The 27,090-nt window shown below is 45.5% G+C and overlaps 7 protein-coding genes across 7 annotated transcripts; 4 read left to right on the top strand and 3 right to left on the bottom strand.

Moving 5' to 3' along the window:
* Positions 1–245: 245 nt before the first annotated feature.
* Positions 246–4,659, bottom strand: faap100 (FA core complex associated protein 100). Its single transcript, XM_068754883.1, has 8 exons — positions 4,504–4,659; positions 4,294–4,412; positions 3,233–4,110; positions 2,742–2,898; positions 1,716–2,655; positions 1,497–1,631; positions 1,035–1,121; positions 246–471 (listed from the first exon to the last, which is right to left on the bottom strand). The coding sequence occupies exons 1-8, from the start codon at positions 4,657–4,659 to the stop codon at positions 340–342; spliced, it is 2,604 nt and encodes an 867-aa protein (XP_068610984.1). The 3' UTR covers positions 246–339.
* Positions 4,660–5,185: 526 nt separating this feature from the next.
* On the top strand, positions 5,186–6,658 carry birc5a (baculoviral IAP repeat containing 5a). The gene is made up of 4 exons (XM_068754720.1): positions 5,186–5,293; positions 5,801–5,910; positions 6,259–6,376; positions 6,566–6,658. Exons 1-4 carry the CDS (start codon positions 5,186–5,188, stop codon positions 6,656–6,658), a joined length of 429 nt encoding a protein of 142 aa, XP_068610821.1.
* A 1,330-nt stretch (positions 6,659–7,988) lies between these two features.
* Positions 7,989–11,401, bottom strand: LOC137910239 (uncharacterized protein C16orf52 homolog B-like). Its single transcript, XM_068754677.1, has 3 exons — positions 11,281–11,401; positions 10,148–10,360; positions 7,989–8,940 (listed from the first exon to the last, which is right to left on the bottom strand). Exons 1-3 carry the CDS (start codon positions 11,384–11,386, stop codon positions 8,756–8,758), a joined length of 504 nt encoding a protein of 167 aa, XP_068610778.1. The 5' UTR covers positions 11,387–11,401; the 3' UTR covers positions 7,989–8,755.
* A 1,441-nt stretch (positions 11,402–12,842) lies between these two features.
* uqcrc2b (ubiquinol-cytochrome c reductase core protein 2b) lies at positions 12,843–17,004 on the bottom strand. The gene is made up of 14 exons (XM_068754345.1): positions 16,938–17,004; positions 16,285–16,362; positions 15,876–16,025; positions 15,690–15,754; positions 15,543–15,599; positions 15,244–15,368; positions 14,892–14,989; positions 14,747–14,804; positions 14,534–14,629; positions 14,245–14,444; positions 14,041–14,121; positions 13,834–13,910; positions 13,240–13,393; positions 12,843–13,164 (listed from the first exon to the last, which is right to left on the bottom strand). Exons 1-14 carry the CDS (start codon positions 16,968–16,970, stop codon positions 13,081–13,083), a joined length of 1,356 nt encoding a protein of 451 aa, XP_068610446.1. The 5' UTR covers positions 16,971–17,004; the 3' UTR covers positions 12,843–13,080.
* A 439-nt stretch (positions 17,005–17,443) lies between these two features.
* Positions 17,444–18,420, top strand: LOC137910106 (NHP2-like protein 1). Its single transcript, XM_068754533.1, has 3 exons — positions 17,444–17,618; positions 17,797–17,917; positions 18,013–18,420. The coding sequence occupies exons 1-3, from the start codon at positions 17,616–17,618 to the stop codon at positions 18,273–18,275; spliced, it is 387 nt and encodes a 128-aa protein (XP_068610634.1). The 5' UTR covers positions 17,444–17,615; the 3' UTR covers positions 18,276–18,420.
* Positions 18,421–19,242: 822 nt separating this feature from the next.
* LOC137910027 (ketimine reductase mu-crystallin-like) lies at positions 19,243–21,938 on the top strand. Its single transcript, XM_068754453.1, has 8 exons — positions 19,243–19,409; positions 19,491–19,641; positions 20,672–20,734; positions 20,819–20,920; positions 21,037–21,220; positions 21,298–21,419; positions 21,510–21,594; positions 21,699–21,938. Exons 1-8 carry the CDS (start codon positions 19,243–19,245, stop codon positions 21,770–21,772), a joined length of 948 nt encoding a protein of 315 aa, XP_068610554.1. The 3' UTR covers positions 21,773–21,938.
* Positions 21,939–24,209: 2,271 nt separating this feature from the next.
* LOC137910010 (ketimine reductase mu-crystallin-like) lies at positions 24,210–26,786 on the top strand. Its single transcript, XM_068754435.1, has 8 exons — positions 24,210–24,391; positions 24,473–24,626; positions 25,555–25,617; positions 25,702–25,803; positions 25,920–26,103; positions 26,181–26,302; positions 26,382–26,466; positions 26,571–26,786. The coding sequence occupies exons 1-8, from the start codon at positions 24,225–24,227 to the stop codon at positions 26,642–26,644; spliced, it is 951 nt and encodes a 316-aa protein (XP_068610536.1). The 5' UTR covers positions 24,210–24,224; the 3' UTR covers positions 26,645–26,786.
* Positions 26,787–27,090: the final 304 nt, after the last annotated feature.

Genomic DNA, 27,090 nt, shown 5'->3' on the forward strand with positions numbered 1-27,090 from the left:
GCAGCTCGATGGCAGTGTGGTGTCATTCCAACCTTCTTTCATTGTGCCTCTTAGTTACATTTCCTCCTTCCTTCATGAACATAAAGACAGAAACTAAACTTGTGAGGCTGTCTATGTTTTGTTATTTCCCCATTTCCACCAGCATCATCAGAATTAGGGCCCAACCAGGGCGGGGAGGGGGGGGGCTTTCATACTTATGAAGAACATAAGAGACGTTAAGGTGAATAACATGTGGATGCCGCTTTTTATTAGAGCTACAGATCGTGCACAAATTACAATGAAAAATAATGAATCATGCAACAATGACCACGAATTATAACAACAGCAGCGGAAAATAACTTACATTAAAATAACAGGGTTTTCTCTGAGTTCACGGTAAATGCTAAGAAGAGATGGGTTCATCTGCCCCGCGGCCACGCCCGCACCAAAGGCCTCCGAGACTCGGCTCTGCTGGATCTGCTGTAACATGTCCTGATATGATGGGAGGAGGACAGAGACGCAAATTCACAAGGACCGCCAAGACACTTAAAAAAAACACAACCACGAAAATGAACAAAGAGCCACAGGATGTGTCTCTGGTCTTACAAAAGGTTTGTGCTTGATGAAATTCTTAATTTGTAATTTTGTAACTTATTGAAGAATAGTTTATTTGAATTTCCCGTATCTGGATCGGGGTCTACTCTGGCCTTATCATCCCAAGCGCAATATGAGTTTTCACAATCCTGTTGACCAACCAAACTAACAAACGGACAAATGAACTCCTTGGTGGAAGTAATTACTAAGAATCGACAGAGAAGTCAATGACAAAAATAATAACTAGAAAAGCACCCAGAGAGCTCAGACCTCCTTTAAAAGTTAAACGTTTCAAAGTGATCCATAATCCAGGATCTCTTCTAGATCCTCCCCGAAATGACATCATCTGTTCCTGGTAACATTCCCAACAGAACCGTTTGAGTTATGTTGCTCACAGACAGACAAACTGGCGTAAACAGAACCTGCTAGGCGGAGTTAGCTGAACTACATGCTATTCCTACCTCAGCCCGCTGCAGTGCTCGTCGTAGACCCAAACTCTGGACCTTCTGTGTGGAAGCAGCCCATCCAGGAGCCATCAGCAGCAGAGCCTGAGTGGAGGCCCACAGCAGAAACATTCGGCTGAAGGAGATTCAAAGCATGGCGCCAACAGCAGGAACTGCCACAGCGTCCATGTTTAGCTCGACACTCGGCACAACCTTGTGAACGACGTCCGACCCTGTTACTTTAGATTCTCGTATTTATTCGTTCCCCTGCAGCTACAACAAATTCTAATGTATGGATCAGAATAAAATAGAATTCCCACTTCTATACGAAAGGATCCGTAGAGTAGCTCCAAGCTACTTTGCGCTCCTTTTGATGGGGGGGGGGGGGCAAATTAAAGTGAAGTAAACCTTTTTTTTTTATGTTTGTGTCGAGTAGACTAAATATGTCTACCTGTGAGGTGAGCATGTGTGTGTTTGCACCTGCACACGGCGCAGCACGGCGTGATGCAGTCCACACACGGCTGCTATGGATGAGCTCTGGACCTGAACCTCCACCGTGGCCAGGGACTCCTCCTCCTCCTCCTCCTCCCCCACGCTCTCCGCTCCTACTTTCACCTGGAGAGAACAAAGGAGCCCTTAAAGGATTAAATAAAAAAGGGTTTATTTATTTAATCTATATATTATGAAGTCACTCTTTACTTCTCTTGCAGTCAGTGTGACCGGGTGCGAGTCTGGACCTCTGGCGTGGACCACCGAGCTGCCGTCTCCGCGGCACGCCGCCCTCGTGCCTCCGGGGCCGTCAGACAACAGCCATTCCAGCAGAGAGCCACACACATTGTCTAAGGCGACCTTTGACCCCTGAGGATCCGGACCGGAGCTTTTCAACACCGGCGAACGCCTCAGTAACTCGAACGGCACCCGTATCCTCGCTGAACACTGCGCTCCATCGGGCTTCGTAGCGCCTCCCCTTCCTCCCGCCCCTCCTCGGCCGCGCCTGATGTGGCGTGAGCTCAAAAAGACTTGGACGGAATCCGTCGCGGCGCCGAAATGAGCTCTGTCCTTTCGTTGGGTGTCTGCGGGGCCGATCGCCTGCAGGGCGTGCAGCCAGTCCACCGTCAGCGTGTTCACGGGCAAAGTGATGGAGCTACTCCGTAAACCGGGGAGGTTCGCCGCCGCCGCCGCCGCCTCCTCCTCTCCCAGGAGAGCTGAGAGCGAGAGGACGAGCGAGCAGCACGCCGTCACGGGGAAGGACGCGCCGCCCCCCGGCGCCAGAGGCAGCGATACCTCGAGCGTTTCGCCCGGATGGAGGTTGTGGAACGGGAATGAAAAATGCGCGGAGGAGCCGTCGCCCCCCGCGTTGAGAGGATAGGACAGAGGGAACACGGCGACGCTCAGCGTCCAGCCGCGCTCCAGGACGTACGGACTGGAATTATCCAGAACGCACGTCAGGCTCAGCTCGTCTCTCTGGAGCAGTCGACTCCACCGAGCCTTCGCGCGGCATCTGATCGGCTTCTCCGGGACGCGAAGGCGCTCTTCATCAGTCGGGCTGTCGATCAGCAGGAAACTAATGTTGAGCACCTGATTCAGGTGCATCAGAATTTGTTTTTTGGACTTGATGGCACTTTTCAGCATCGATGCTCTAAAAAGGAAGGAAAATATCAAATGTCTGTGATCAGATAAATCGTGTTTGGGTTCAGGTTCAGGAAGAAATCATGATGGGAATACCTCTCGCAAACATTCCCGATTGCTGCCAGGACGTCCCCAAAGGTGCGATCCACCTTTACGGAGGGCAACATGGGCCATTTTGAATCATATTTCCCCACAGGTAAGGTAATTCTCTGGAGCTGCCCCCTGGCAGACAGACCCAGCAGCTGGACTTCCCCTGATACACAAACACACCAGGCGGAGGCGGGTCAGGAGACGCGATGCGATATAGAGATGGAAATCAACAAACTCAAGAGTTTCTCATTCAAGCTGCATAAACATCAGAGCTACCAACTTAACCGTTTCAACATTCACCAGTCGTGACTCCAGCTGGTGACCCGCTTCATTTAGGAAAGTTAAATCCACGACAATTACGCTTTAGAACTTTTCATTCTTTCAAAATCTATTTGCGTCGCCTTGGTGACGAAGCCTGGATTTTCCTTGTGCCTGGACGTTGCAGCCGGTACTCGTACTTGTACTTGTACTTCTACGTTGGGTCGGAGTCTGCTCACCTGTCGCGTTACTTGTCGGCTCAGCCAAAGCAACGACTCTGCACACATTTAAACTGGCGGGGCTCTGAAGGGCGGCGGCCGTCTTCCTGGATTTGGACGCGCCCTCCTCCCCTTCCCGGCCTTCTCCCCCTGACAGATCCAGTCTCAGCAGGTCCGACCCGGTGCTGTAGTAAAGACAGCTTTTATCCATACAGCCGCACATCACAGGTCCCGGCACGCACCTCTCAATGAAAGCAGCGGCCCCGCCCCCTCCCTCAGGACTGCCGTTGTCCATTTTAATCAGCACCAATCGCCCTTGTTCGCCCACTGCAACCAAACACTCGGCGGGTCCCGGCCGGGTTTCCGCGCCGATGAACACGAGCGGCTGCTCCAGGCTGTGCAGGACTCTGAGCCGAGACTCCGGGAGCCGCAGGGGAAGGAAACACAGGCGGCCGTCAGGAAGGCCACAGAGGACGACTGGTGATTTGGCAAAGGCGGCGTCAATCCCAAACAGCAGCTTGAAGAGGATTGACTGAAGGTGGAGGTTGCCGTGGGTTACAGTTGTTTCCGATGAAGACGTAGAGGAGGATGTTTCCGACGCGTCACCGCAGTGGACGCAAACGAGCACAGGCGTCCTCGTCCTCCCCTCGGTGTCCTCGTCCATGAAGCCGGAGACCACCGGCAGACTGAATGACGCCAGCGTCTCACAGCTGCCGGATGCTGACTGTTTTGGACAGTTGTACAAAGTCAAAACCCAGGACATGTCCCTCCGGGACAGCGTCAGGAGTCTCGGGCCGACAAGGAGCAGCGACAGAGCTCCTTCCGGGACGACCAGATGCTCCGAGGATATTTTCAGCTCGACCGGGCCGCTGGATTCATCGGCCGGGGAGCCTCGAGCTCTGCAGAGGAGGAAGGTCACATCGTTTAAAACGGGCTCGGCTGTATACGTAGAAGAGGATTTAGTTTTTTACATTTTAGTGAGCGGTCTGAGGTCTCGAGACTGAAAACAGATTTTCACAATAAAGTTGAGTGACTGATGACTCATTAGCATCCACGAGGTGAAGGGTCGTGTAGATCCCTACCTGGACAGAATCAATTGTAAACTGACACAATAAACGCCACTCCTGCAAGCAGCGTAGAGAAGCTGCTCGTCGTGGCTCTGAAGCAGATCGCTCACAGGACCCGGAAGCTGCAGGACAACCTGTAGCAAAGCACAGATAATGGCGTTAATATCCACACAGAGCGGAGAGGAGCTTTATCACCATCATCAGAATGGCTTTTGTGCTACTTGCCGTGAGTTTTCTTTCCTTAGCACTGAAGACATAGATCTCGTCTCTGCCGGGACAGACGAAGACTTCTGTCCCGGCAGCAAACCCGAGCTTTGCTGCGCATGGTGTTCCTGAGAAACCAAAGTCTGCCCACGTTTCAACGACACATCTTCCCTCCATATCCACAAGAAACCGGCAATCTGTATCTGTAGGCGCAGCGAACCGCTGCTAGGCTAGCGCTGCAAGGCTAGCGCTGCTAGCCGTCTGACGAATCCCACTCATAAACTATTTGTTGACAGAAGTGACGCTCTCAGGACCGCGCGCGCGTCGTAATTGGACCAATAGCAGGCAAAACCTGCAATACCCAGGGAAAGTACACGGAAGTCGGAAACTTGAGTTTTGTGCTTGTTTTTATTTCTCATATTATCTTTCGGGACCACAATACGGCTCTAAACTTATTCTATTCTAAAAAAAAAATCAAATAAAAAATAAATTTCTGTAAAATGTGTTTTGATATTCCGTGCTGCATACCAGAACACTAGAGGGCGGAAGTGGGTAAATATGCATTATTTAAAACATGAAGAAGAAGAACATACGGAAGCCGGGTCGCTTTTATCCACCAATCATAACAGCCGTAGAGGACATTCGCGGAATTTTGAATCGTTTTAAAACGCTGTCATTGATTCAAGTTAGTTTTTTTGCAGTAATGGATACTTACAACAACGAACAAACCAAAATGTACTTTTATGAGAATAGACTGAAAACTTTCGAAGGGTGGCCATTCGACGAAGGCTGCTCGTGTACGCCGGAGAACGTAAGTGCATGTTTACAATGGTGTTGCGTCCTTGAAGTTAGCACAACCGCTAATATTCAAATTTTAAACTTTGTATCGGGGGTTAAGATGAATATCTATGGATGTGACGAAATGGGTCGTCATATTTGTAACTTCAGAGTAGCTTTTCTGACAAGTTACTTTAGCGTCGAGAGTGAAAGCTTCGAATTGACGTTTAGCTAGGGTGCGTGTAGCATAGGGTCAAATGTACTGCTGCTAACGCTGCTGCCGCTAATGACGACGATAATAATCGATTTTAGATTTGATTTTCTTCTGATTAAGTCGCCGAACCCCAACGTGCTCAGTTTATTTACTATCACAAATCAGCATGTAGTAAACATTTAGTACATTTTCTTCATTAGTACAACAAACCACAAAAGTACACATCCATTTATCTAATAATCAGCTTTGAAAAATGTTACCACTAAATGATTTGTGGTGCGATGAAATTGTTTGTTTTATTGTCTGTGTGTGCTTTTGTTTCCCCAGATGGCAAAAGCTGGCTTCATTCACACGCCGTCAGAGAACAGCCCGGACACCGCCATGTGTTTCTTCTGCCTCAAGGAGCTGGAAGGCTGGGAGCCAGACGACGACCCAGAGTAAGATCTCCACTAAGCTCAAGCCATAGGTCTGAAATGCAAAAAAAAGAAAAGCAGTTTGTGCTACTTAATGTCCTTTATTGTTTAAGCTGATCTCTTACTAAGTCCAGTTCTTGGGAGAAAGTTCAGACAGACTGAAATCTGTTTTTACTTTCTTTACATTAAGATGCTTGAGTTGATGTCATGTCACTAATATTTACCTTTTATACGTTTATTTTTAATGGTAATATTCACTGGCTGTTTTCTCCACGGGAAGTAAAAGTTTATCAGGAACCTGAAGGACATTATTAGATGTGGAAAGACAACATTAGTGTCCGTCTCATTGTCCATTCCCTCTTATGTTGTTAGAAAGGAGCACCGATCCCATTCTTCTTCCTGTCACTTCATCGCCCTGAAGAAGAAAATGGAGGAGCTGAGTCTGGAGGAATTCCTCAAACTACAGAAGGAGAAGCAGAAGTTTCTAATTGTAAGTGTTTCTGGGGGGGGGGTTAAATTATCTGCTTGCATAATTTAATGACTTTGCTATTAAAGTCAGACACAATTCTGTAACTGCTAATATATTTTTCCAAGCACCTCCAAAGTGTTTGTAATTTCCTGTGAGAATAAAGAACCTCGAAATCAATCTTCATCCAGATTTCATTTCCTTCGCTCGCAGAACAAATCCTGTAACGAAGCCATCGCCAAGTTTGAAGAGGCATCCAAATTGAGAAGAGCGGATATCATCAAGACCGCTGCTGGTGAAGAGTGACGGGAGAGTAGATGCTGATTGAGCCGCGCTGTGTCGGAGATTCATTGCGTTCTGCCTGAACTCATCTCCATGTTTCCTTCATGTCTTCTGTTTGTATGTGGGCTGCTTTTGATTACCTTTGCCTTTTTAGTTGCCTTGTTTGTTTTTTTGCGGTGGAAGTTTTATTCATTCATCTTAAATGTGGGTGAAAATGTGAGCAGTGGTGAAATACTGCATAAAACCTGTACAATAAAAAGATCTTTAAGTAATGTTTCTTTTTGGCAGGTTTCATTACGTTTGATGACGTTAGAATGTCTAGGCGTGAATTGTTTTTAATATCTTACATTAACCGGTTCAATCTCGTCGTGCTGGTTGAATTAGCTCTTGTGTTCTCATTTTAATCTTGCTTTACTCCCCTTATTTTATTCTCATACATTTCCATAATACATTAGAGCCCAGTTGTTTGAATTCAACCCAGATGTTTTCATCTTGTCGCATCGGTCCAGGAGGACAGACGCACGTAGACTCAATCGGATGCAAGGATGGCGCCTGTATTTGTTCTATCTCCACTTGAACGCTGCTCTTCACTCGCTAGCCATTAAACGGCTGTTTCTCATCTCGAACGCGGGAGAAGCCGTGTCAAGTGTTGAGGTTGGAGCAGTGACAGTTCCTGCATCCACTGTGAGGCTGCTTCTCATCGGCCTCTCTCTGCTTGTCTGCTCTTCACGATGAACTGCGCAGGACTCGGATGCTGCTTCCTCGGGGTGTAATCGTAATAAAAGGATTATTAATCCCATGCTGGGGAGCCTCTGCTCGCCGCATGCGTCCCCTTTAAAATCAGTAGCAAGCCATCAAAAATGATGAGGGTTTCCAATAGCAACGCTGCTGTGGGAGCCCCTGTGTCTGAACCTGTGAGGACTTGGATGCGGCGTAAGCAGATATCACAACGTCAATATGTTTCCTGCGTCCCCGCAGTATGAGATTTTGGGGGGTTAATGGCTTCATGTTATTTATTGCTGGGTTTTATCGATGAGCTCTCAGGATGGAGCGCAGCGACCTTCAGCGTTTAATCGTTTGTGTATGGCCTCAACAAGTCTTCAGATGAAGATATAAACTACCAATTTCAACATGAGAGAAGACTAAATCAAACCCCCCCCCAGGTCTGCTGACCCCGTGTGATGCAGGCCTCTACAGCGGCTAGAGGGCCCCCCGAGAGCCTCGCCGACCTTCAGGCCTCCTCCGGCTTGGAGGTCGTCACCGGGACGCCTTTCTGGAAAATGATGCGGCACGTACTTAAGGCTTTGACAAAGACAGACTTTGGATTGAATATACGTTTGGGTATTTTAATGGTTTTAGATTGCAGAATGTCTTTATAAATTAAAGTACAGTACAGTATTACGCTGCTGTTGTATTTAACCGAATTGCGCCCCCTTGCTGTGAGAATCGTCGTTACTCTGTAAACGCTGATTGTAATTGAATTTGTGAGAAACTGATTACTTTACCATTTAAAGTATGTAATTCTACATTAAATGTAAGAACGCATTATAAACAATACATTTCACATAACGGCGCTCCCATCAAACAGCGTTTCAGTGACGTTGAGGTGAACAACTCATTAAGGCAAAGTGATCCATCACAGCAACAGCAGGGAAACATCCAGCCTTTTAATACAAAATACCGTCGCAAAGAACCAAATGAATTATTAAATAAATAAAATGTACAAAAAAAACAGTGAAACTTTGTTGTACATATCACATATTGTCTGATGTGGCCGTTGCCAGGCAACACCTTCCATCCTACTAAAAGTAACTGGCCAATACTTGGTGCTTTGGCTGGGATCAGTCCAAGCAGGACATCTTGATTTACGTTAACGGTTCTCTTTTCCACTGTCACCATGTTGTTCTTAAATGTTCTCCCGTCTGCGTGAGGCTCCGCAGTCGCCGCTCTGGACCGACGAGGAAGAGCCTCGTCTTCGTGTTTGCTTTCCTCTCCGAATAAACGCATTCAACCCAAAAGAATTCCCACCACGGCGATTGATCAGACAGATGCTTCTATAGGTTTCCTTCTCCTCTGATGGCGCTTCCAGCACTGCAACACGTGATCCAGGGTTGAGGCCCGTCAGCCAGGCAAGCAGACCTTCCCCGCAAACAGCAGCCCCATTATGGTGAAGAAGATGGACAGGACGAAGAGGACGTAGGAGGAGCCCACCACGGTGTTATTGGGGAGCTTATATGGCTGCCCTCCGACCTCGTTGATGTAGAAGCCGACTGGGAATATGAGGGCAGCCATACAGAAGAGAACCACTGAAACAGAGGAGGCGAAGAATGAAGAGCGTCAGCGTCGTATATCTTTACGCTTAAACAGATCAAAGAGGTAACATGAGGTAAGGGTTCATTTAAATGAATAAATAAAAACAGGTCAAATCAGAAAACACTCTAAAACACACTAAAAATATGAACTAAAATGAATGTAGAATTGGTGAACAAAGGGTTACTGGAGTTCATCCGTCATGTCCGTGGGGGGTCAGAGAGATCCAACCTCAAAACAAAATAAAAACAACTTGCGTTTCAATATTTGCTCTTCTGGAATTTGAAAGGACCGTTTACCACATGTTACACGTAGGATTACTCAGAAGAGAGGGAAATAGTTCCTACAAAAAACACGTCTGACAAGATTAGCTTCAGGAACCAGAGGCTCGATCCTATTTCTGCTGTGTCAAATGTCCTTTCAGCTCCTCTGCAGTCGCTTTGTAATTGTTCATAATTCACAGGCTGAACGCTTTCTTGGAATTAGACAGAATTGTAATTCCCCCCATTTATTCCACCGGAGATTCTCTCGCGGCGTCTGTTTAGCGAGTGTTTCATTATCGATAATGGGCCGTTTTTATCCCGAGCTGCGGCTCATTTCTGACCTCGTGACCTGTACGGCCACCCAAGGGTGGAACGGATTGACTCCCGCCCTCAAAACATGCACCTCTTTGGCCTCCTTCAAAAAGGCCCTAAAAATACACCTTTTAGGGGGACAGAAACGGAGATAGTCATCACGACTCTCTCCGGATCAAACCCCCCCTCCTTTTTTGTCCACCTACGTTGCACGTATTAATTGCTTTAGTAATTTATTGTAATTTATGCAAGTTATTTATTGTCATTTTGCATCAGTGGTGTAATTTATTTTAGATTAATTGTTAGTTTGCACTGGCGGTGTAAAAACATTTTATTTTTGTTTTTCTAATGTTACGTTGCATCAATTGCGTAATTTAATATTGGTTTTATTTTTATTTGTATTGTTAAATGTCTGATTTATGTACGAAGGACTTTCAACGGAAACAAGCCCGCAAGGGCTTTTTTGAAATGCTCCTCTTAGACCGGATGTTTGACGTTATTTGTACTGTAATACATGCTACTGTGTGACTGTACTTGTACTCCAACATTCTATCTAATAAATATATTCATCATCATCATCACCGTGATGACGAACGAGAGCGAACGAGAGCCGCCAGTGAACACCTACTCCCAGTGAAGGCGATCCACCGAGCGAGCCGCGCCGCCTCGCGCCGCCAGCTCGATATCACCAGGAGACCGCAGGTGACAGTGAGGGAGATGATGCCCAGGATGATGAAGAAGAGCGTGATGATCCATTCGGGGGGCAGCCGCGGGGGGATGCAGGTCCGGTCTCGGCCGTGGATGGTCTGGCACTGCTGGACCAAACCGACACTCAGAGAGCCTGGACGGAGAGAGAGAGGGATCACAGAACCTTTCCCCGCAGACCCGTCAGCAAAATGACTGAACACGACTCGGCGAAATAAAACGCTCTTGATCAATAACGAGTTCCCTTTCATGGATGCCCACCAGGGATCCATGAAATGAGATGAGGTTCCTGGCATGAGCAAAGCAAAAAACAAAAAAACACGGCAGCGAAGGAGAAACCGAACAGTCGAGAAAGAAAAGAAGAGATCAATAATGCTGCATCAGATCGCAAGTCATGTGACGGCTTTCGGTTCTCCGGGTGGAACGTGCGACTGTCCAATTAGGAGTCAAACATCTCGGAGCACTTCCTGCTTCTGGGTTGTTACTCCGGCTAATTCAACAAAAACTGAAGGCTTCAATGCTGTTGTTTCGCAGCATCGTTTACTGCGAGGAACGGGAGGTAAAACCTGAAACGTGTGAATTGCGGTGCGCCGTTCTTTTCCTTTTAATATGCAGCACACAGAGAAGGACTTTGTGTGTGTGTGTGTGTGTGTGTGTGTTTCACGATCACTCCTCCGCTGGCTGCAGCACCAGGATGGAGGCTCAAGCGGCTCCTTGCACATCCTGCAGCCGTTCGTTGTCCTGCTGCATCAGTTTCAATGCTTAGCTTCTGAATAGTCGTGTGTAAATAACCAGGGAGGGAGGCAGACTGCAGGATTTAGTCCACACCCGTGTGCAGCACTTTAGCTCTACCATGGAACTGTGCATTACATTACCCCCCCCCCCCCCCCCCCCCCCAATCTCATTCCTATCTTGCACCCCTGAGATCCACAGTGACGATAGATTCGTGTGCGGCTCCTGGTTTTGGGTCCATTCTCATTGTCCCCAAAAGCATAAAATGAAAAGTTGTAGTTTTTTTTAATCCTCTTTATTAAGCGGCGTTTAAACACGACCTACCAGCGGAGTCTCCGGCGCTGATCCAGTCCGGGTTGGCGATGCTGGCGATGGCGAAGATGTCAGCAACGAGGAAGAGACATCCGGATATCACGGTGAGTTTATCCATGTCCGGGGTCGGCTTGATCCATCCTCACATCATGTTTGATCCCAACAGCCGAACCGGGCCCGACCTGCTGGACCCGCTACCCGGGCTCACCCCCGGTTACGTGATGGCGTCTGCATCGAATCAAGGTTAATTCCACGTATTTCCTGCGCGCACGGAGCCGCTGGGCTTTTCGCCCGTAAATAGCTTTTTTGCTCTATCTGGACGCAAATACGAAGAAAGAAAACCCGAAACTTACATGTCAGACTTTATCTGGGACTCAAAAGCTTCACTCGAATGCGGAGTGTCGCCATGAAACCCATTAAAAAGCGGCTAAGGAAGCAGAAAGTGTGTTATTGTTGTCTCCGAGCGATGGATACTAGCTTCCGCTCCTCCATGGCTGTCGTTCGCAACTCTCGCGAGAACTCCCGTAACTTGTCGACGTCGCAGATATTTCGCGTCACCGTAAAGTCTGACGCAAACATTAAAAGACATTAAAGACATTTATTATACTAAAGACTTGGAAAATAAATGGAAACAATATGAATTTTTTGGGGGGGGGGGGTCAAGTTGTCTTTCCGTGATTTTAAACTATTTCATTCAATCATAATACAACTTTTAGGTCCTATTTAAATTTAAAGTTCCCAGACAAGCAAGTATACAAATCATGAGCACCGATTGATTTCTGAACTCATTGTTCGCAAATTCCAAAAATAAATTGTTTATTTACAATTAATATTTTTTATTATTATTTCAAAGACAAAAGTTATTACGCTGCAAGCAAAATATGAACACTTATTTTTTGGGAGGGGGCTCCTCACAGATAAACACAGTGTAAACACAAATCATATGTAGACCCTTTTAATATTAATTTGGGTCATTTTCATTCTCTTAAATCAGATTCAGATCTGATCCTGCTGTTGTGACAGCAGCAAGAAATAGAAAAGCTCCTGGAAAGCGCAAACCTCCGCCCAACAGTTCATTCCCCTCGTAATTGCATGTACACCGTCCACATGATGATCTGGATCATCAGAAGGTTCTAAACTGTTCTTGGTATCTTTATACACCAACTCTGAAAAGTATAAGTGACTCAGAGTTTATGTGTATTTTTAACTGATTTTTGAATCCATAAATGCGGTTTTCATTTGTTTTCCTGACCTCATTCTGGATCAGATCCAGAAGACATTTTTCAGGATAGTGCATATCAGATGCCTTTATGACTCATTTTTGGTGAGTTAATTGAATGCATATTTTACAAGATCTGATTTTTGTTTTTTAAAGAGCTAAACGTAAATTTGAAAATACAGATTTCCTGTGTATTCAGACGCGTATCCGGAGCGCTCTCAAAATGTAATGTGATCTAAAGTCCAATACCCAAGGCTGGAAAAAATAAAAATATATGGACAGACATGAATTGTAAAGATTAAAGTGAGAACAAAGAATATCACATCCAATCACAAAAAACCACAAGACACCTGAGCCATGTGTAAGGTATATAGAATTTATTCAGTGTTTTTACATCAGCTATACAGTTATTGTGGACATTTGCATGGAGAACAATTTTGTAATGTCACCTGAAAAATACACTGTTACAACACACATATACACCATGGAGTTATAACATTATTTTTCGGAGAATAACAGAACTTGTGATGAGTTTTCGGCTTTTGTCAACTATTCCAGCTTAGCCTCCAGAGTTGGTTCCGGTCCAGAGGGCTTCAGATCTCATCCAAGAAGGGGGTTTTTATGAGATTGCCACCGGACGCCATCGTCTTCTTTCCTGACACAAATTTCTTGGCAGCCTGATAATATAAAAAACAAAACTTTAAATTATGATCTAACTGGAGTAAATTCCAAAGCACGACTGAATGTCTTACGTTGGCAATATCAGCCAGGGAGACGTTGTCAATGCTTTTAGAGATTTCCTCAGGGGTGCAGTAGGATCTGCTGGCCAGAGCCTGAGAGCCCATCTCCTCCAAAACACCCTCAGACGTTTCCAGAGACATCAGGAACTGTCCCTTTAGCTGGACCCTGCAGAGAAAGAGTGATGGAGACCATTTTTATAAATTCCACTTTAACATGATCATTTTTCACCTTTGTGAAGTGATTTAAAACTCCAGGCAAACAGCTTCAGTAAACGAGGCGCAACAGTTACATGAACAAAAACTCGGCTGCAGGAAACTACCTGGAATATAAAAGGACATACAATAGGAGAATCAACAACTTCATGAAATCTTACAAATTAATAGTACTAATTAATTTAATTCTATTGCTCTAAATCAAATCTTTATCTCAAAGCACTTTCTCAAGAACATATCGCTTTTTTATTTTTCCGTGACCCAATAATTCCTCCATGAGCTGACAGTGGTGAGAAAGAGTCACTTCCATCTGTGTAAGTTCTCAGTGCGTTTGAAACGTAGTTTACGTGTTAAAATCAGAATCCAGATCCAGGCAGCATCTGTTAATCTTACTTGGCCCGAGAGAGGTCGGCAGCTGTGACTCCCCCTTCAGCGATCGCCTTCACCTCGGCAAGGGCGGCCTTAATCACCTGCAGAGACGGAAGAGAGCGCAGAAAGACATTTCACCTTTTTCTGTGTTACTCTGGAAGGAAAAACAAACCCCAACAGCTCCTTTTGCTGTTAATGAACAGACTCGCGTGATGGCTGCGCGACTCTCACCTCGCCGGCAGCTGCAGCCTGCGAAATGGTGTAGATCCCGAACAGCCCAGAATCAGAGTAGCTTGCGTTGAAAGCACTAACCTGTTCAGAAAAACAGAAACGAATAAGCGATGAAAAAGCATTTTGATTTCATATCATCCTTCAAGATGAGGAAGTGAAAAATACTGCAACATTTCTATATAAAGCAAGACCTGTTCCACTCACATCAAAGGGGTCAACAGTTGCCCGGGCGACACCCTGGATTAATTTGTTAGACGTGCCCGAGCCCCTCTTGACTCGTGGACCGGCTCCCAGTAGTTGCTGCAGGACGCTGAAAGCCAAAGCTTCACTGGTGCCTGCTGCTGCTGACTGGCTCACCACTGCAGAGTGGACCATGCTGCCGGCGCCGGCCAGACGAATCTCACCTGGAGGCGGGAGGAGTCGAGAACAGGAGGCACATACTGTGATATGAGCATCAACGCTGCCGCAAATCTCCTTGTGATGCAGATCTCACCTCCACGATACTGAGCCGCGGCGCCCGCGGTGCCCGCTCCGCTGCGGATGTTGAGGAATTGCTCCCCGACCTGCTTCAGCACCGTGTGGTCGACTCCTGGAAAGACACGAGACAATGTCATGCAATAAATGACTGTCTCATAAAAAAGGTGAAGCTAAGACCGTAGTGTTGCTACACGTTTGTTGCGTTGATGTCAAATTCAATGATCCTCACCGAGGCCAACGAGAGCCATTCTTGCACTTGTGAAGTTTTCCTGGACAAATTGGTGCAACTGGAGCAAAGCAACAATCAAGAGCATTTTAGTTTGTATACTTTGGCTGTAAATGTGAATTAGTGAACAATGAAGAGCAATACTTACGTGTTCAGAGTGGATGTTACCCACCATGTAGTCAGGACAGTACAGGGAGTTACCGAGGGTGTTCTTGTATGCAGCGTAATGCAGACCTTCAACCACACCTGGAAAAAAACAGAGAGAGCGCTGAAATATTCTGTTTTTATTGAATTTGAATCCGAGACAGAAATGTCTGTCTCAACACGGTTATAGCGAAGTCAAAGCTTTGACCTTTACAGCTTCTGGTGTGGAACGTAGGCGGGGAAAGCAAGTGATTAGTTCTAGGATCAACCAATGAGACATTTAGGGATCTAAAAACAACCTGGGATTCTGCCTAACAATGGATCATAACAGATCAAATAAATGTAGACTACATTACCCATCTGAGTGCTCTGGGCAGCCAGAGCCTTGTCCATCTTCACCCTGGGCACGAGTTCCGTCACCTCCCATCGCCGGAACTCTGGAGCCGTTGTCACGTTAATCAAATACTCCATCACTGTGTCGCTGCAGACAGATAATGAACAGGAAGATATTTGTCAGAGATACAAAGTGATACGCTGTGCCACGACGTACACGACAAAGCAACTCCTGCAGCAAAACGTACCGACCGGCAATCGTTTTGTGAAAATATGGTTTCGATTTTTCCCACCAATCACAATAATATTACTCAAATCTCACATGTCATCTCTCAAACAGTCGACAGTGTAGATCATGTTTTCTCTGGATGACGTCACACTGCGAGGAAACAAAAGCAAGCAAATATCCAGATAAGAATACCGATCAAGGAAGAAACTTGCTGTTTGACCTCTCTTGCAGGTTTCTCACCTCAAGCTTCCTCCCACTGCCTCAATACCGCGGCAGATCTTAAAAGCTGAAGCTCCTTTGGTCGTCTGGAAAAGTCAGAAGGAAAATATTAATGTTTGAAACTCTTATATCTTAGCCTATGCAGAAACGATGAGTGATACAAATATTTAATTTGAGTTATATATATATATATATGCTGTATCATACCAAGTTGGAAGCCAACCGGAGGAGGTGGGTGACACCCTGGTTGTCAGGGGTCTCATAACGACAGCCTGCCTTGATGAAAACGCCGATCTTGGAGGCTGGGGAAAAGTTCTCCAGGGAGGCAATCACCAGTCCGCTGGGTAGTCGGGTCATCTGGACAAAAGGACACACGAACACATGCGTTTCAGTTTGTTATTTCCATGAAGATGAATGCGGAGATAAGTAATGCAAGCTTGAAAGCTTCCGCTGACATGTCCATGGGGACACCCAAAATCAACTGAGCACTTAGTTTTATGAATACATCTCTGGAGACAAATGGCTGATGAATTTAAATACTATATTGGCAGCATGTAATCTTCATCAGGATAAAATAAAAAGACTGAAGAATAAAAACAAGTCAGCAGCCACTTACCTGCACATCCTGGGGCTGAAATTTAAGGGCTCCAGAAAGATCCACTTTACGGGCAGCCTGAGCTGCGTAGAGTCTCGTCTGGAAAACAGCAAAAAGGTGAAGGTGGGTCGTTACAGTTAGTGTTCAGGGCTTGATGTCTTAGAAGAAAGGAAATCAGAGAGATAGTACCAAGAAAATGTGTCGTCAGCGCTCCTGGACATATTATTATTAACATCCTTCCACATATCCCTTTCATTTGCTCATAATATATTTAATTATCTTATATACCGTGATCATCTTTTTACTCTTGGATGTTTTACACCCATCTCTAAATCTGTCTGGATGTCATGGGACAGAAGCTAACTTTACCCGAGTAGATCCTTCATAAAGGATGGGCTCCATGTCATTTGACGATCTTTGTTTCAGTGGATCGCGCTAAACAGCGGTAAATATATACCCGAGCCGACATGCAACTTATCGATGAATTGTATGTATTAATTATGTAACAGAAGTGATTGGGTCGGTGGCTAGCTTCAGCTGACTGCTAAACTCGTTTGCTGTTCAGGACAGCTTATGCAGACATAACCCTTCATTTTAACATCAGAAATGACGCGTAATGGTCCGGATGCGAGTCCCAAACCACAAATGCGTGCGGTGAAACCGTAAATCCTCACCGACAGCCGACTGATGCCCTGAATCCCCTTCATCGCCTCTCTCTCCTTCAGTCAGGACGACCGAGCAATATGGCTGCTGTGAAAGTGCCCTACCCAGAAGGCCTAGCGCCGAGCTCCGATGCGAAAATAGAGCTGAGCGGACGGGCGGGCGCCCCCTATCGTCACGGAGAATAGCGTATCTTCCAATAAAGAAAAGAATTCCCTCATGAAATTTGCAGAAAATGTTGGGAAACTTACCAGGAAAAGTTTATAAAATTTTGGTGGTGATCCAGAAGAGATCCTGGATTCTGGATCACTTTTTACATTTTCTCTGCTCCACCTGCAAAGTGCCTTGAGATAAATTTCTGTTGAGACTTGGCGCGATATAAATAAAATTAATTTGAATTGAGTAATGGTAAAGATAAATACCGCATAATAATAATAAGACATTAAAAATGAAAACACGCACAGCGCGTCCCGTAGGGCGGCGTCTTACGCTGTTAAGCCACTGCGCATGCGCGGCAGGCAGCACACGTGCGGAGAACGTACAGAGTTCTGAGTTCGTTGAGCTGTAAACACATATTTTACACTTAAAGATTATTCTTTTCGCGGTTTTTTTTCTTTCTATCCAAGTGAAATAGGACAATCCTCAGTGAAGCATTTCGCCGAGAGGGCTACAAAACCAGAAACGACATTACAATGGTGAGTGTTCGACTCGGAGCAAGCTAACCCGCTAGCTAACTATTAGCAAGCTAATGAAATCAGGCTGCGCATTAAACGAATGGTTGAACCTTCTATTTATTCCCGTTTATGTGCATTTAACGCGGCTTTTTCCGTGACTAACTCGGCTGCACTTTCTTCCATGTGCGCTGTGAACCAGAGTGAAGCCCAAGTGAACCCGAAGGCCTACCCGCTGGCCGACGCCACGCTGACCAAAACCATCCTGGACGTGGTTCAGCAAGCGTCCAACTACAAACAGCTGAGGAAGGGGGCTAACGAGGGTGAGGGGGGGTGCTCACCGGGGATGTGACTTCCTACTGTGATTGTGTGTGTAACTAAATATGGACTTTTATCGTGTGATCTTCTCGTCTCCTAGCTACCAAAACCCTGAACAGAGGCATCTCTGAGTTTATCGTGATGGCCGCTGACGCGGAACCGCTGGAGATCATCCTCCACCTGCCGCTGCTCTGTGAAGACAAGAATGTTCCTTACGTGTTCGTGCGCTCCAAGCAGGCCCTGGGCCGGGCTTGTGGCGTGTCGCGGCCCGTCATCGCTACCTCGGTCACCATCAAGGAGGGCTCTCAGCTCAAACCGCAGATTCAGTCTGTTCAGATGGCCATAGAGAGACTGCTGGTGTGATTTGCGTTGCACTCCCGAGACAAATTCCAGACAAAGTGTTTTGTTAAAGAAAATTATTTTTGTTTTTTTTCCTACTTTTTAGGACAGTTTTTACGTTTACTTTGGTTTGTCATGGCAAGTTATTCACAATAAATGTTTTATTTAAGCCTGCTTTGTGATTTATTTTTGATATTTTGAGTCTTCATTTTATTGTTTCAAGTATATAAATTATTCTTTGCACCTGGTGTTTATCTGTCCGTGGGCAAGATGACTGATAAAGCTCTGGATGGATCTAGATCTAATTTTCAAGAGATTCTGGATCAGTTTGAAATTTCCGTTAACATCGCAGTCAATGCAGCTTCACGTGTTCAATATCTCGGTTGATCGTTGACCGATGTTTATGGACTTTGGCACGGTCATGCAGGGGGGGGGGGGGGGGTGGTCTCTATGTCACCACCGAATTTCACCCAGATTGGCTGCAGAATGACTTTAGGCAAAAATGTTAGTTTAACATTGAAAACCTCGTTTACAAATTAAGAAATCTGTTACAAATAACTCAGATTCACTCGTACTTTTTGTTGTTGGTGTATAAAAATGTCTGAAAACAATTTCTAGCCTTTTGATGATGATCCAGATCACCATGTGGACGGTGTAAATCCAATTCTGAGGGGAATGAGCTGCTCAGCGGAGGTCTGCGCTCTCTGAGAGTTATTTAGAGTTTAATAAGATTTATTTTTCTTGGATATGAATCTTTAAGAAAGCCTTCAGTTGGGATGCGTTGGGAAAAGTATTAAGTTTGAGTTTACTCTTACAATTAGAAATAATGACAAAGCCTTTCATCTTGTTTGAAACCTGGGATGGAAGCGCTGGAGTGAAAAGTCAACAGCAAAGACAAAGTCCACGCGGGTGGAGCCAAACGGCGGCGCGCTGCGCTCTGCGCTCTGCGCTCTGCGTTCTGCTCCTGGAGGACAGACCTGCGGGAGTGAAAATGTCTGCTCCGCCCGCGGTGATTTGGGAACGCGAAGTCAAGCGTCTGTTGCGTTACAGAGATTTAGTTCCCGTTTTGGAAAAAGCTATGGGGACTTTCTCCAGGCGGGACAGCGCAGAGCTCATCCAGCCGGTGCGCGCCACGTTGCCCCTGCAGAAACACGACGGGTACGTGCGTGACCGTGCCGTCCGTGGAGGACCGTGAGTGCAGATTACAGTGAAAACCCTTTTTCGTTTGAACGGTTGCAGCTTCCTGGGTCTGATGCCTGCCTACATGGAGAAAGACGGAGTCTTGTGCGCAAAGCTCGTGTCTTTCTATAAGAGGAAGGAAGGCTCAACTCTACCAGGCGTAAAATCCACAGTGGTGCTCCTGGACCCGGAGCGCGGCCACGCGAGGGCCGTGAGTAGACGACCTGCGCGCCCGCGTTATCGATTATACAGTCGATATTTGTGAGCGATCGTGATCCGATCCAAAAAGTGTTTTGAAGTTCCATTGACTGCAAAGTTAACAAAGATTCCAAAGTGATCCAAAATCCAGGATCTCTTCTGGATCATCTCCAAAATGTAATAATCTGTTCCTGGTAAGATTCCCAACATTCCCTGAAAATGTCATCCAGATCCGTCCAGAATGTTTTGCGTTAGAGCAGTACAAGTACACTCAAAAAGTAGCATGTATTACAGTACAAGTACAGTCAAACAGGAGCATGTATTACAGTACAAGTACAGTCAAACAGTAGCATGTATTACAGTACAAGTACAGTCAAACAGTAACATGTATTACAGTACAAGTACAGTCAGACAGTAGCAGGTATTACAGTACAAGTACAGTCAAACAGTAGTATGTATTACAGTACAAGTACAGTCAAACAGTAATATGTATTACAGTACAAGTACAGTCAAACAGTAGCAGGTATTACGGTACAAGTACAGTCAAACAGTAGCATGTATTACAGTACAAGTACAGTCAAACAGTAGTATGTATTACAGTACAAGTACAGTCAAATAGTAATATGTATTACAGTACAAGTACAGTCAAACAGTAATATGTATTACAGTACAAGTACAGTCAAACAGTAATATGTATTACAGTACAAGTACAGTCAAACAGTAGCAGGTATTACGGTACAAGTACAGTCAAACAGTAGTATGTATTACAGTACAAGTACAGTCAAACATCCTGTCTAAGAGGAGCATTTCAAAAAAGCCCTTGCGGTCTTGTTTCCGTTGAAAGTCCTTCGTACATAAATCATCGACATTTAACAATACCAATAAAATAAAAATAAATTACTCCACAGATGCAAAATAACAATAAAATAAAAAGACACATAATATGTACAACGTGTTTAATGCATGTGTTTAAATGCAGCCATCAGTAACAAACATCGGCGGCTCCTGCTGTTCCAGATTGAGTCGTTTCTTCTTCCGTGCAGGTCATGGATGGAGATATTATCACAGAGATGAGGACCGCAGCAGTTTCTGCTATTTCTGCTAAGGTAATTTAGATCTGATTGTGCCTCAGAAGGCATCCGTGCTTCCTTTCCTAGTTTTGGTCTGTCCTCTGTGTTTCTGTCACGCAGCTGCTGATGCCACCCGAAGCCAAGGTGCTGGCCATCTTGGGAGCTGGAGCTCAGGCCCTGAGCCATTACAATGTCTTCACAGAGTTGTTTTCATTTAAAGAGGTACGAATGTGTATAGATTTTTAGATTTTTTTTTTTGCCTGTCCTCAGATATCCTCAGCTCAACTATATTTGTGAGATACTTGTGAGATCACGCGTTTCTGGGACCCTCTTCGTAGGTGCGCGTGTGGAACCACAGACGAGCAGGAGCTGAGAGGTTTTGCCGATCAGTCGGTGGACCGGCGTTCGCTTGCGGCTCAGCGGAGGACGCCGTGAGGGGGGCGGATGTCATCGTCACGGTAACCAGATGCACAGAGCCTGTGCTATTTGGCGAGTGGGTCAAACCCGGAGCCCACGTGGCAGGTGAGAAGCGAGAATTTGAAAGAGATCTGCAGCTCAGTGGCTGAATATTTGACTCCTTCCCTCCCGTTGCCGAGCAGCAGTGGGAGCGTGCAGGCCAAACTGGCGAGAGCTGGACGACACGCTGATGAAGGAGGCGGTGGTGTACGCCGACAGCAGAGAGGGCGCGATGGTCGAGTCAGGCGACATCATCCAGTCCGGGGTCAGGCTGGCGTTCTGCTTTCTGCTTTCTGCTTTCTCATGAGATGATGCAGGTGGAGATCATTTATGACTGAGGAGCTTCTGTTTCTAGGCCGAGGTGTTCGCAGAGCTCGGGGATGTCATTAATGGGATAAAACCTGCTCTGAGACAGAAGACGACTGTGTTCAAATCCCTTGGTAAGCGATAGCGAAAGAGCGTTACTTTTCTGACTTTGTACATGGAGCAAAATGCGGTTTTCAGCGTGTCGTGATGCAACCATGACTGGCTCGATGTTTAACAGGTCTGGCCGTTCAAGACGCTGTGTCTGCTAAGCTGGTGATTGACAAATGGAACGCACAAGCCAGCCAAGCCTGAAAAGCTCCTGCATTTAAACAGCAACCTCCTTTGAACCTTCAAAGTGCATGAGCTGGTGAAGAAAAAAGAATGAAGGACGGCACAGTATTATCATTCTAAGCAATTTACTTCATTTTACTTTAAAAACCTGTTGATAGTGCCAACATATATAGTACAATGTTTAATAATTGCCAATAAACAATTATCAACTAATCAGTGATTTATTCATGCGGTTTGCAGTTACTAGCCGTACCGACGATCAGATGAGCCTGAACCAAGCGCCACTCTCAGCATTGTGAGGCTCCAATATGAACAGCATCATGCTAACGTTAATGGTTCAAGTCCCTATTTACTAGCGTTCCTATTATTGCACTTGTGTCGTGTCCTGTTGGAAGAAAAATCAGAGTTACAAAGAATTTTCAATGAGTTTATTTGCTTTAAAAAAAATTAGCGTCTTGCTAAGCAAAGAATGAAATCACATTTAGTAAAGTTAAAATCTAAGCACTGAGTCTTTGAAACACTGATTAAGTCCAGATTCATGTTGGCTCACCAGGGCAGTTTTGATTGATCATTAATGAATGATCAAAATGAAATGCAGTCGCTGAACAGCTACTTCTAACAGTTACGTTGTAAAATCGACAAAATCATCGGCGAAATTTGAGTGCTAATACATCAAATGCTCCTACAGCTGGATTCAAAAACAAATGCTTACGAGCCATCGTCATAGCAACATGAACATAATACACTGAGATACATTCACATGCTCGAGTGTCACTCATAATACTGTACACGTTCACTTAACTCACAAAAAGAAGGAGTGGTTTGCTTGAGACAGCTTTGCAGGAAAGCCATTGTCAGTCTGTTTTAAATGCTTTTTAATTGTGGACAATTATCCGAGCTGCTAAAAAAAAAATGTTACAGGTCAGTTCAAGGTTAAACCGTTTTCCACAGGGCTGCATGACGACGCCAGAGCTTCAAACACGATTACAAAGGAAGGGAACTGAAGTTGGGCGTTCGTGGATCGACTGCAGTGGGACGTCTGCCGACTGAGATTTGGCGACACCTCAGTCGAGTCAGACGACAAAACCGCCTGATGTAAACAAAACTGTCAACTACATCTGACAAAGACGAGCAGTGAAAAAGGAAAAAAATAGGAGTAAAATTGAATCAAGGCAGCAGGAATCTTAGTGAATCGGGGAAAGAACGCATATGGAGTAAGATCTGTGGTAATGTATATTTTGAAATGTCAGAAATATCAACTGTTTTTGTAAAATCATCCCTCGTTCTTCTCAACTATCCCCAGACCCCCCCCCCACATGTTCGCCAGGACAAATTCACTTCATTTCAGTTGATCTGAAAGGACAAAACGGCTGTAAGCATGACCCAACAGGAAACCGTCGGTGCCGCTTAGTTTCTTCTGTCAGATGGGATTCTGGTAGCAGAGCTTCCATGTAAGCAAGCAAGGACACGGGGGGGGCTGAACACACGTTGGGGGGAACCAAGCCATCTTATTCCCTCTGAGAAGGCCAGGTCTGACTAAACGCAGACTTTCTTGTGTTTTGTTAAAGAAATTTTTTTTTGTTTTTTTCCCTACTTTTTAGGACAGTTTTTACGTTTACTTTGGTTTGTCATGGCAAGTTATTCACAATAAATGTTTTATTTAAGCCTGCTTTGTGGTTTATTTTTGGTATTTTGAGTCTTTATTTTATTGTTTCAAGTATATAGATTATTCTTTGCACCTGGTATTTATCTGTCCGTGGGCAAGATGACTGATAAAGTTCTGGATGGATCTAAATCTAATTTTCGAGAGATTCTGGATCAGTTTGAAAATACCGTTAACATCGCAGTCAATGCAGCTTCACGTGTTCAATGTCTCGGTTGATCATTGACCGATGTTTATGGACTTTGGCACAGTCATCAGGGGAGGGGGGGGGGGGGGGGTGGTCTCTATGTCACCACCGAATTTCACCCAGATTGGCTACAGGATGACTAGGAAAAAATATTAGTTTAACATTGAAAACCTCATTTACAAATTGAAAAATCTGTTACAAATAGCTCAGATTCACTCGTACTTTTTGTTGTTGGTGTATAAAAATGTCTAAAAACAATTTCTAGCCTTTTGATGATGATCCAGATCACCATGTGGATGGTGTAAATCCAATTCGGAGGGGAGTGAGCTGCTCGGTGGAGGTCTGCGCTCTCTGTGAGCTCTTCTAGTTTAATAAGATTTATTTTTCTTGGATATGAATCTTTAAGAAAGCCTTCAGTTGGGATGCATTGGGAAAAGTATTAAGTTTGAGTTTACTCTTACAATTAGAAATAATGACAAAGCCTTTCATCTTGTTTGAAACCTGGGATGGAAGCGCTGGAGTGAAAAGTCAACAGCAAAGACAAAGTCCACGCGGGTGGAGCCAATCGGCGGCGCGCTGCGCTCTGCGTTCTGCTCCTGGAGGACAGGCCTGCAGGATTGAAAATGTCTGCTCCGCCCGCGGTGATTTGGGAACGCGAAGTCAAGCGTCTGTTGCGTTACAGAGATTTAGTTCCCGTTTTGGAAAAAGCTATGGGGACTTTCTCCAGGCGGGACAGCGCAGAGCTCATCCAGCCGGTGCGCGCCACGTTGCCCCTGCAGAAACACGACGGGTACGTGCGTGACCGTGCCGTCCGTGGAGGACCGTGAGTGCAGATTACAGTGAAAACCCTTTTTCGTTTGAACGGTTGCAGCTTCCTGGGTCTGATGCCTGCCTACATGGAGAAAGACGGAGTCTTGTGCGCAAAGCTGTTCGTGTCTTTCTATAAGAGGAAGGAAGGCTCAACTCTACCAGGCGTAAAATCCACAGTGGTGCTCCTGGACCCGGAGCGCGGCCACGCGAGGGCCGTGAGTAGACGACCTGCGCGCCCGCGTTATCGATTATACAGTCGATATTTGTGAGCGATCGTGATCCGATCCAAAAAGTGTTTTGAAGTTCCATTGACTGCAAAGTTAACAAAGATTCCAAAGTGATCCAAAATCCAGGATCTCTTCTGGATCATCTCCAAAATGTAATAATCTGTTCCTGGTAAGATTCCCAACATTCCCTGAAAATGTCATCCAGATCCGTCCAGAATGTTTTGCGTTAGAGCAGTACAAGTACACTCAAAAAGTAGCATGTATTACAGTACAAGTACAGTCAAACAGGAGCATGTATTACAGTACAAGTACAGTCAAACAGTAGCATGTATTACAGTACAAGTACAGTCAAACAGTAACATGTATTACAGTACAAGTACAGTCAGACAGTAGCAGGTATTACAGTACAAGTACAGTCAAACAGTAGTATGTATTACAGTACAAGTTCAGTCAAATAGTAGCAGGTATTACAGTACAAGTACAGTCAAACAGTAATATGTATTACAGTACAAGTACAGTCAAATAGTAGCAGGTATTACAGTACAAGTACAGTCAAACAGTAGCAGGTATTACGGTACAAGTACAGTCAAACAGTAGCATGTATTACAGTACAAGTACAGTCAAACAGTAGTATGTATTACAGTACAAGTACAGTCAAACATCCTGTCTAAGAGGAGCCTTTCAAAAAAGCCCTTGCGGTCTTGTTTCCGTTGAAAGTCCTTCGTACATAAATCATCGACATTTAACAGTACAAATAAAATAAAAATAAATTACTCCACAGATGCAAAATAACAATAAAATAAAAAGACACATAATATGTACAACGTGTTTAATGCATGTGTTTAAATGCAGCCATCAGTAACAAACATCGGCGGCTCCTGCTGTTCCAGATTGAGTCGTTTCTTCTTCCGTGCAGGTCATGGATGGAGATATTATCACAGAGATGAGGACCGCAGCAGTTTCTGCTATTTCTGCTAAGGTAATTTAGATCTGATTGTGCCTCAGAAGGCATCCGTGCTTCCTTTCCTAGTTTTGGTCTGTCCTCTGTGTTTCTGTCACGCAGCTGCTGATGCCACCCGAAGCCAAGGTGCTGGCCATCTTGGGAGCTGGAGCTCAGGCCCTGAGCCACTACAATGTCTTCACAGAGTTGTTTTCATTTAAAGAGGTACGAATGTGTATAGATTTTTAGATTTTTTTTTTTGCCTGTCCTCAGATATCCTCAGCTCAACTATATTTGTGAGATACTTGTGAGATCACGCGTTTCTGGGACCCTCTTCGTAGGTGCGCGTGTGGAACCACAGACGAGCAGGAGCTGAGAGGTTTTGCCGATCAGTCGGTGGACCGGCGTTCGCTTGCGGCTCAGCGGAGGACGCCGTGAGGGGGGCGGATGTCATCGTCACGGTAACCAGATGCACAGAGCCTGTGCTATTTGGCGAGTGGGTCAAACCCGGAGCCCACGTGGCAGGTGAGAAGCGAGAATTTGAAAGAGATCTGCAGCTCAGTGGCTGAATATTTGACTCCTTCCCTCCCGTTGCCGAGCAGCAGTGGGAGCGTGCAGGCCAAACTGGCGAGAGCTGGACGACACGCTGATGAAGGAGGCGGTGGTGTACGCCGACAGCAGAGAGGGCGCGATGGTCGAGTCAGGCGACATCATCCAGTCCGGGGTCAGGCTGGCGTTCTGCTTTCTGCTTATGAGATGATGCAGGTGGAAATCATTTATGACTGAGGAGCTTCTGTTTCTAGGCCGAGGTGTTCGCAGAGCTCGGGGACGTCATTAATGGGATAAAACCTGCTCTGAGACAGAAGACGACTGTGTTCAAGTCCCTTGGTAAGCGATAGCGAAAGAGCGTTACTTTTCTGACTTTGTACATGGAGCAAAATGCGGTTTTCAGCGTGTCGTGATGCAACCATGACTGGCTCGATGTTTAACAGGTCTGGCCGTTCAAGACGCTGTGTCTGCTAAGCTGGTGATTGACAAATGGAACGCACAAGCCAGCCAAGCCTGAAAAGCCCCTGCATTTAAACAGCAACCTCCTTTGAACCTTCAAAAAATGAAGGACGGCACAGTATTATCATTCTAAGCAATTTACTTCATTTTACTTTAAAAACCTGTTGATAGTGCCAACATATATAGTACAATGGTTAATAATTGCCAATAAACAATTATCAACTAATCAGTGATTTATTCATGCGGTTTGCAGTTACTAGCCGTACCGACGACCAGATGAGCCTGAACCAAACGCCACTCTCAGCATTGTGAGGCTCCAATATGAACAGCATCACGCTAATGTTAATGGTTCAAGTCCCTATTTACTAGCGTTCCTATTATTGCACTTGTGTCGTGTCCTGTTGGAAGAAAAATCAGAGTTACAAAGAATTTTCAATGAGTTTATTTGCTTTAAAAAAAATTAGCGTCTTGCTAAGCAAAGAATGAAATCACATTTAGTAAAGT

This window comes from Brachionichthys hirsutus, chromosome 21 (assembly GCF_040956055.1).
Source record: "Brachionichthys hirsutus isolate HB-005 chromosome 21, CSIRO-AGI_Bhir_v1, whole genome shotgun sequence".
In the NCBI taxonomy this organism is placed as follows: Eukaryota; Metazoa; Chordata; class Actinopteri; order Lophiiformes; family Brachionichthyidae; genus Brachionichthys; species Brachionichthys hirsutus.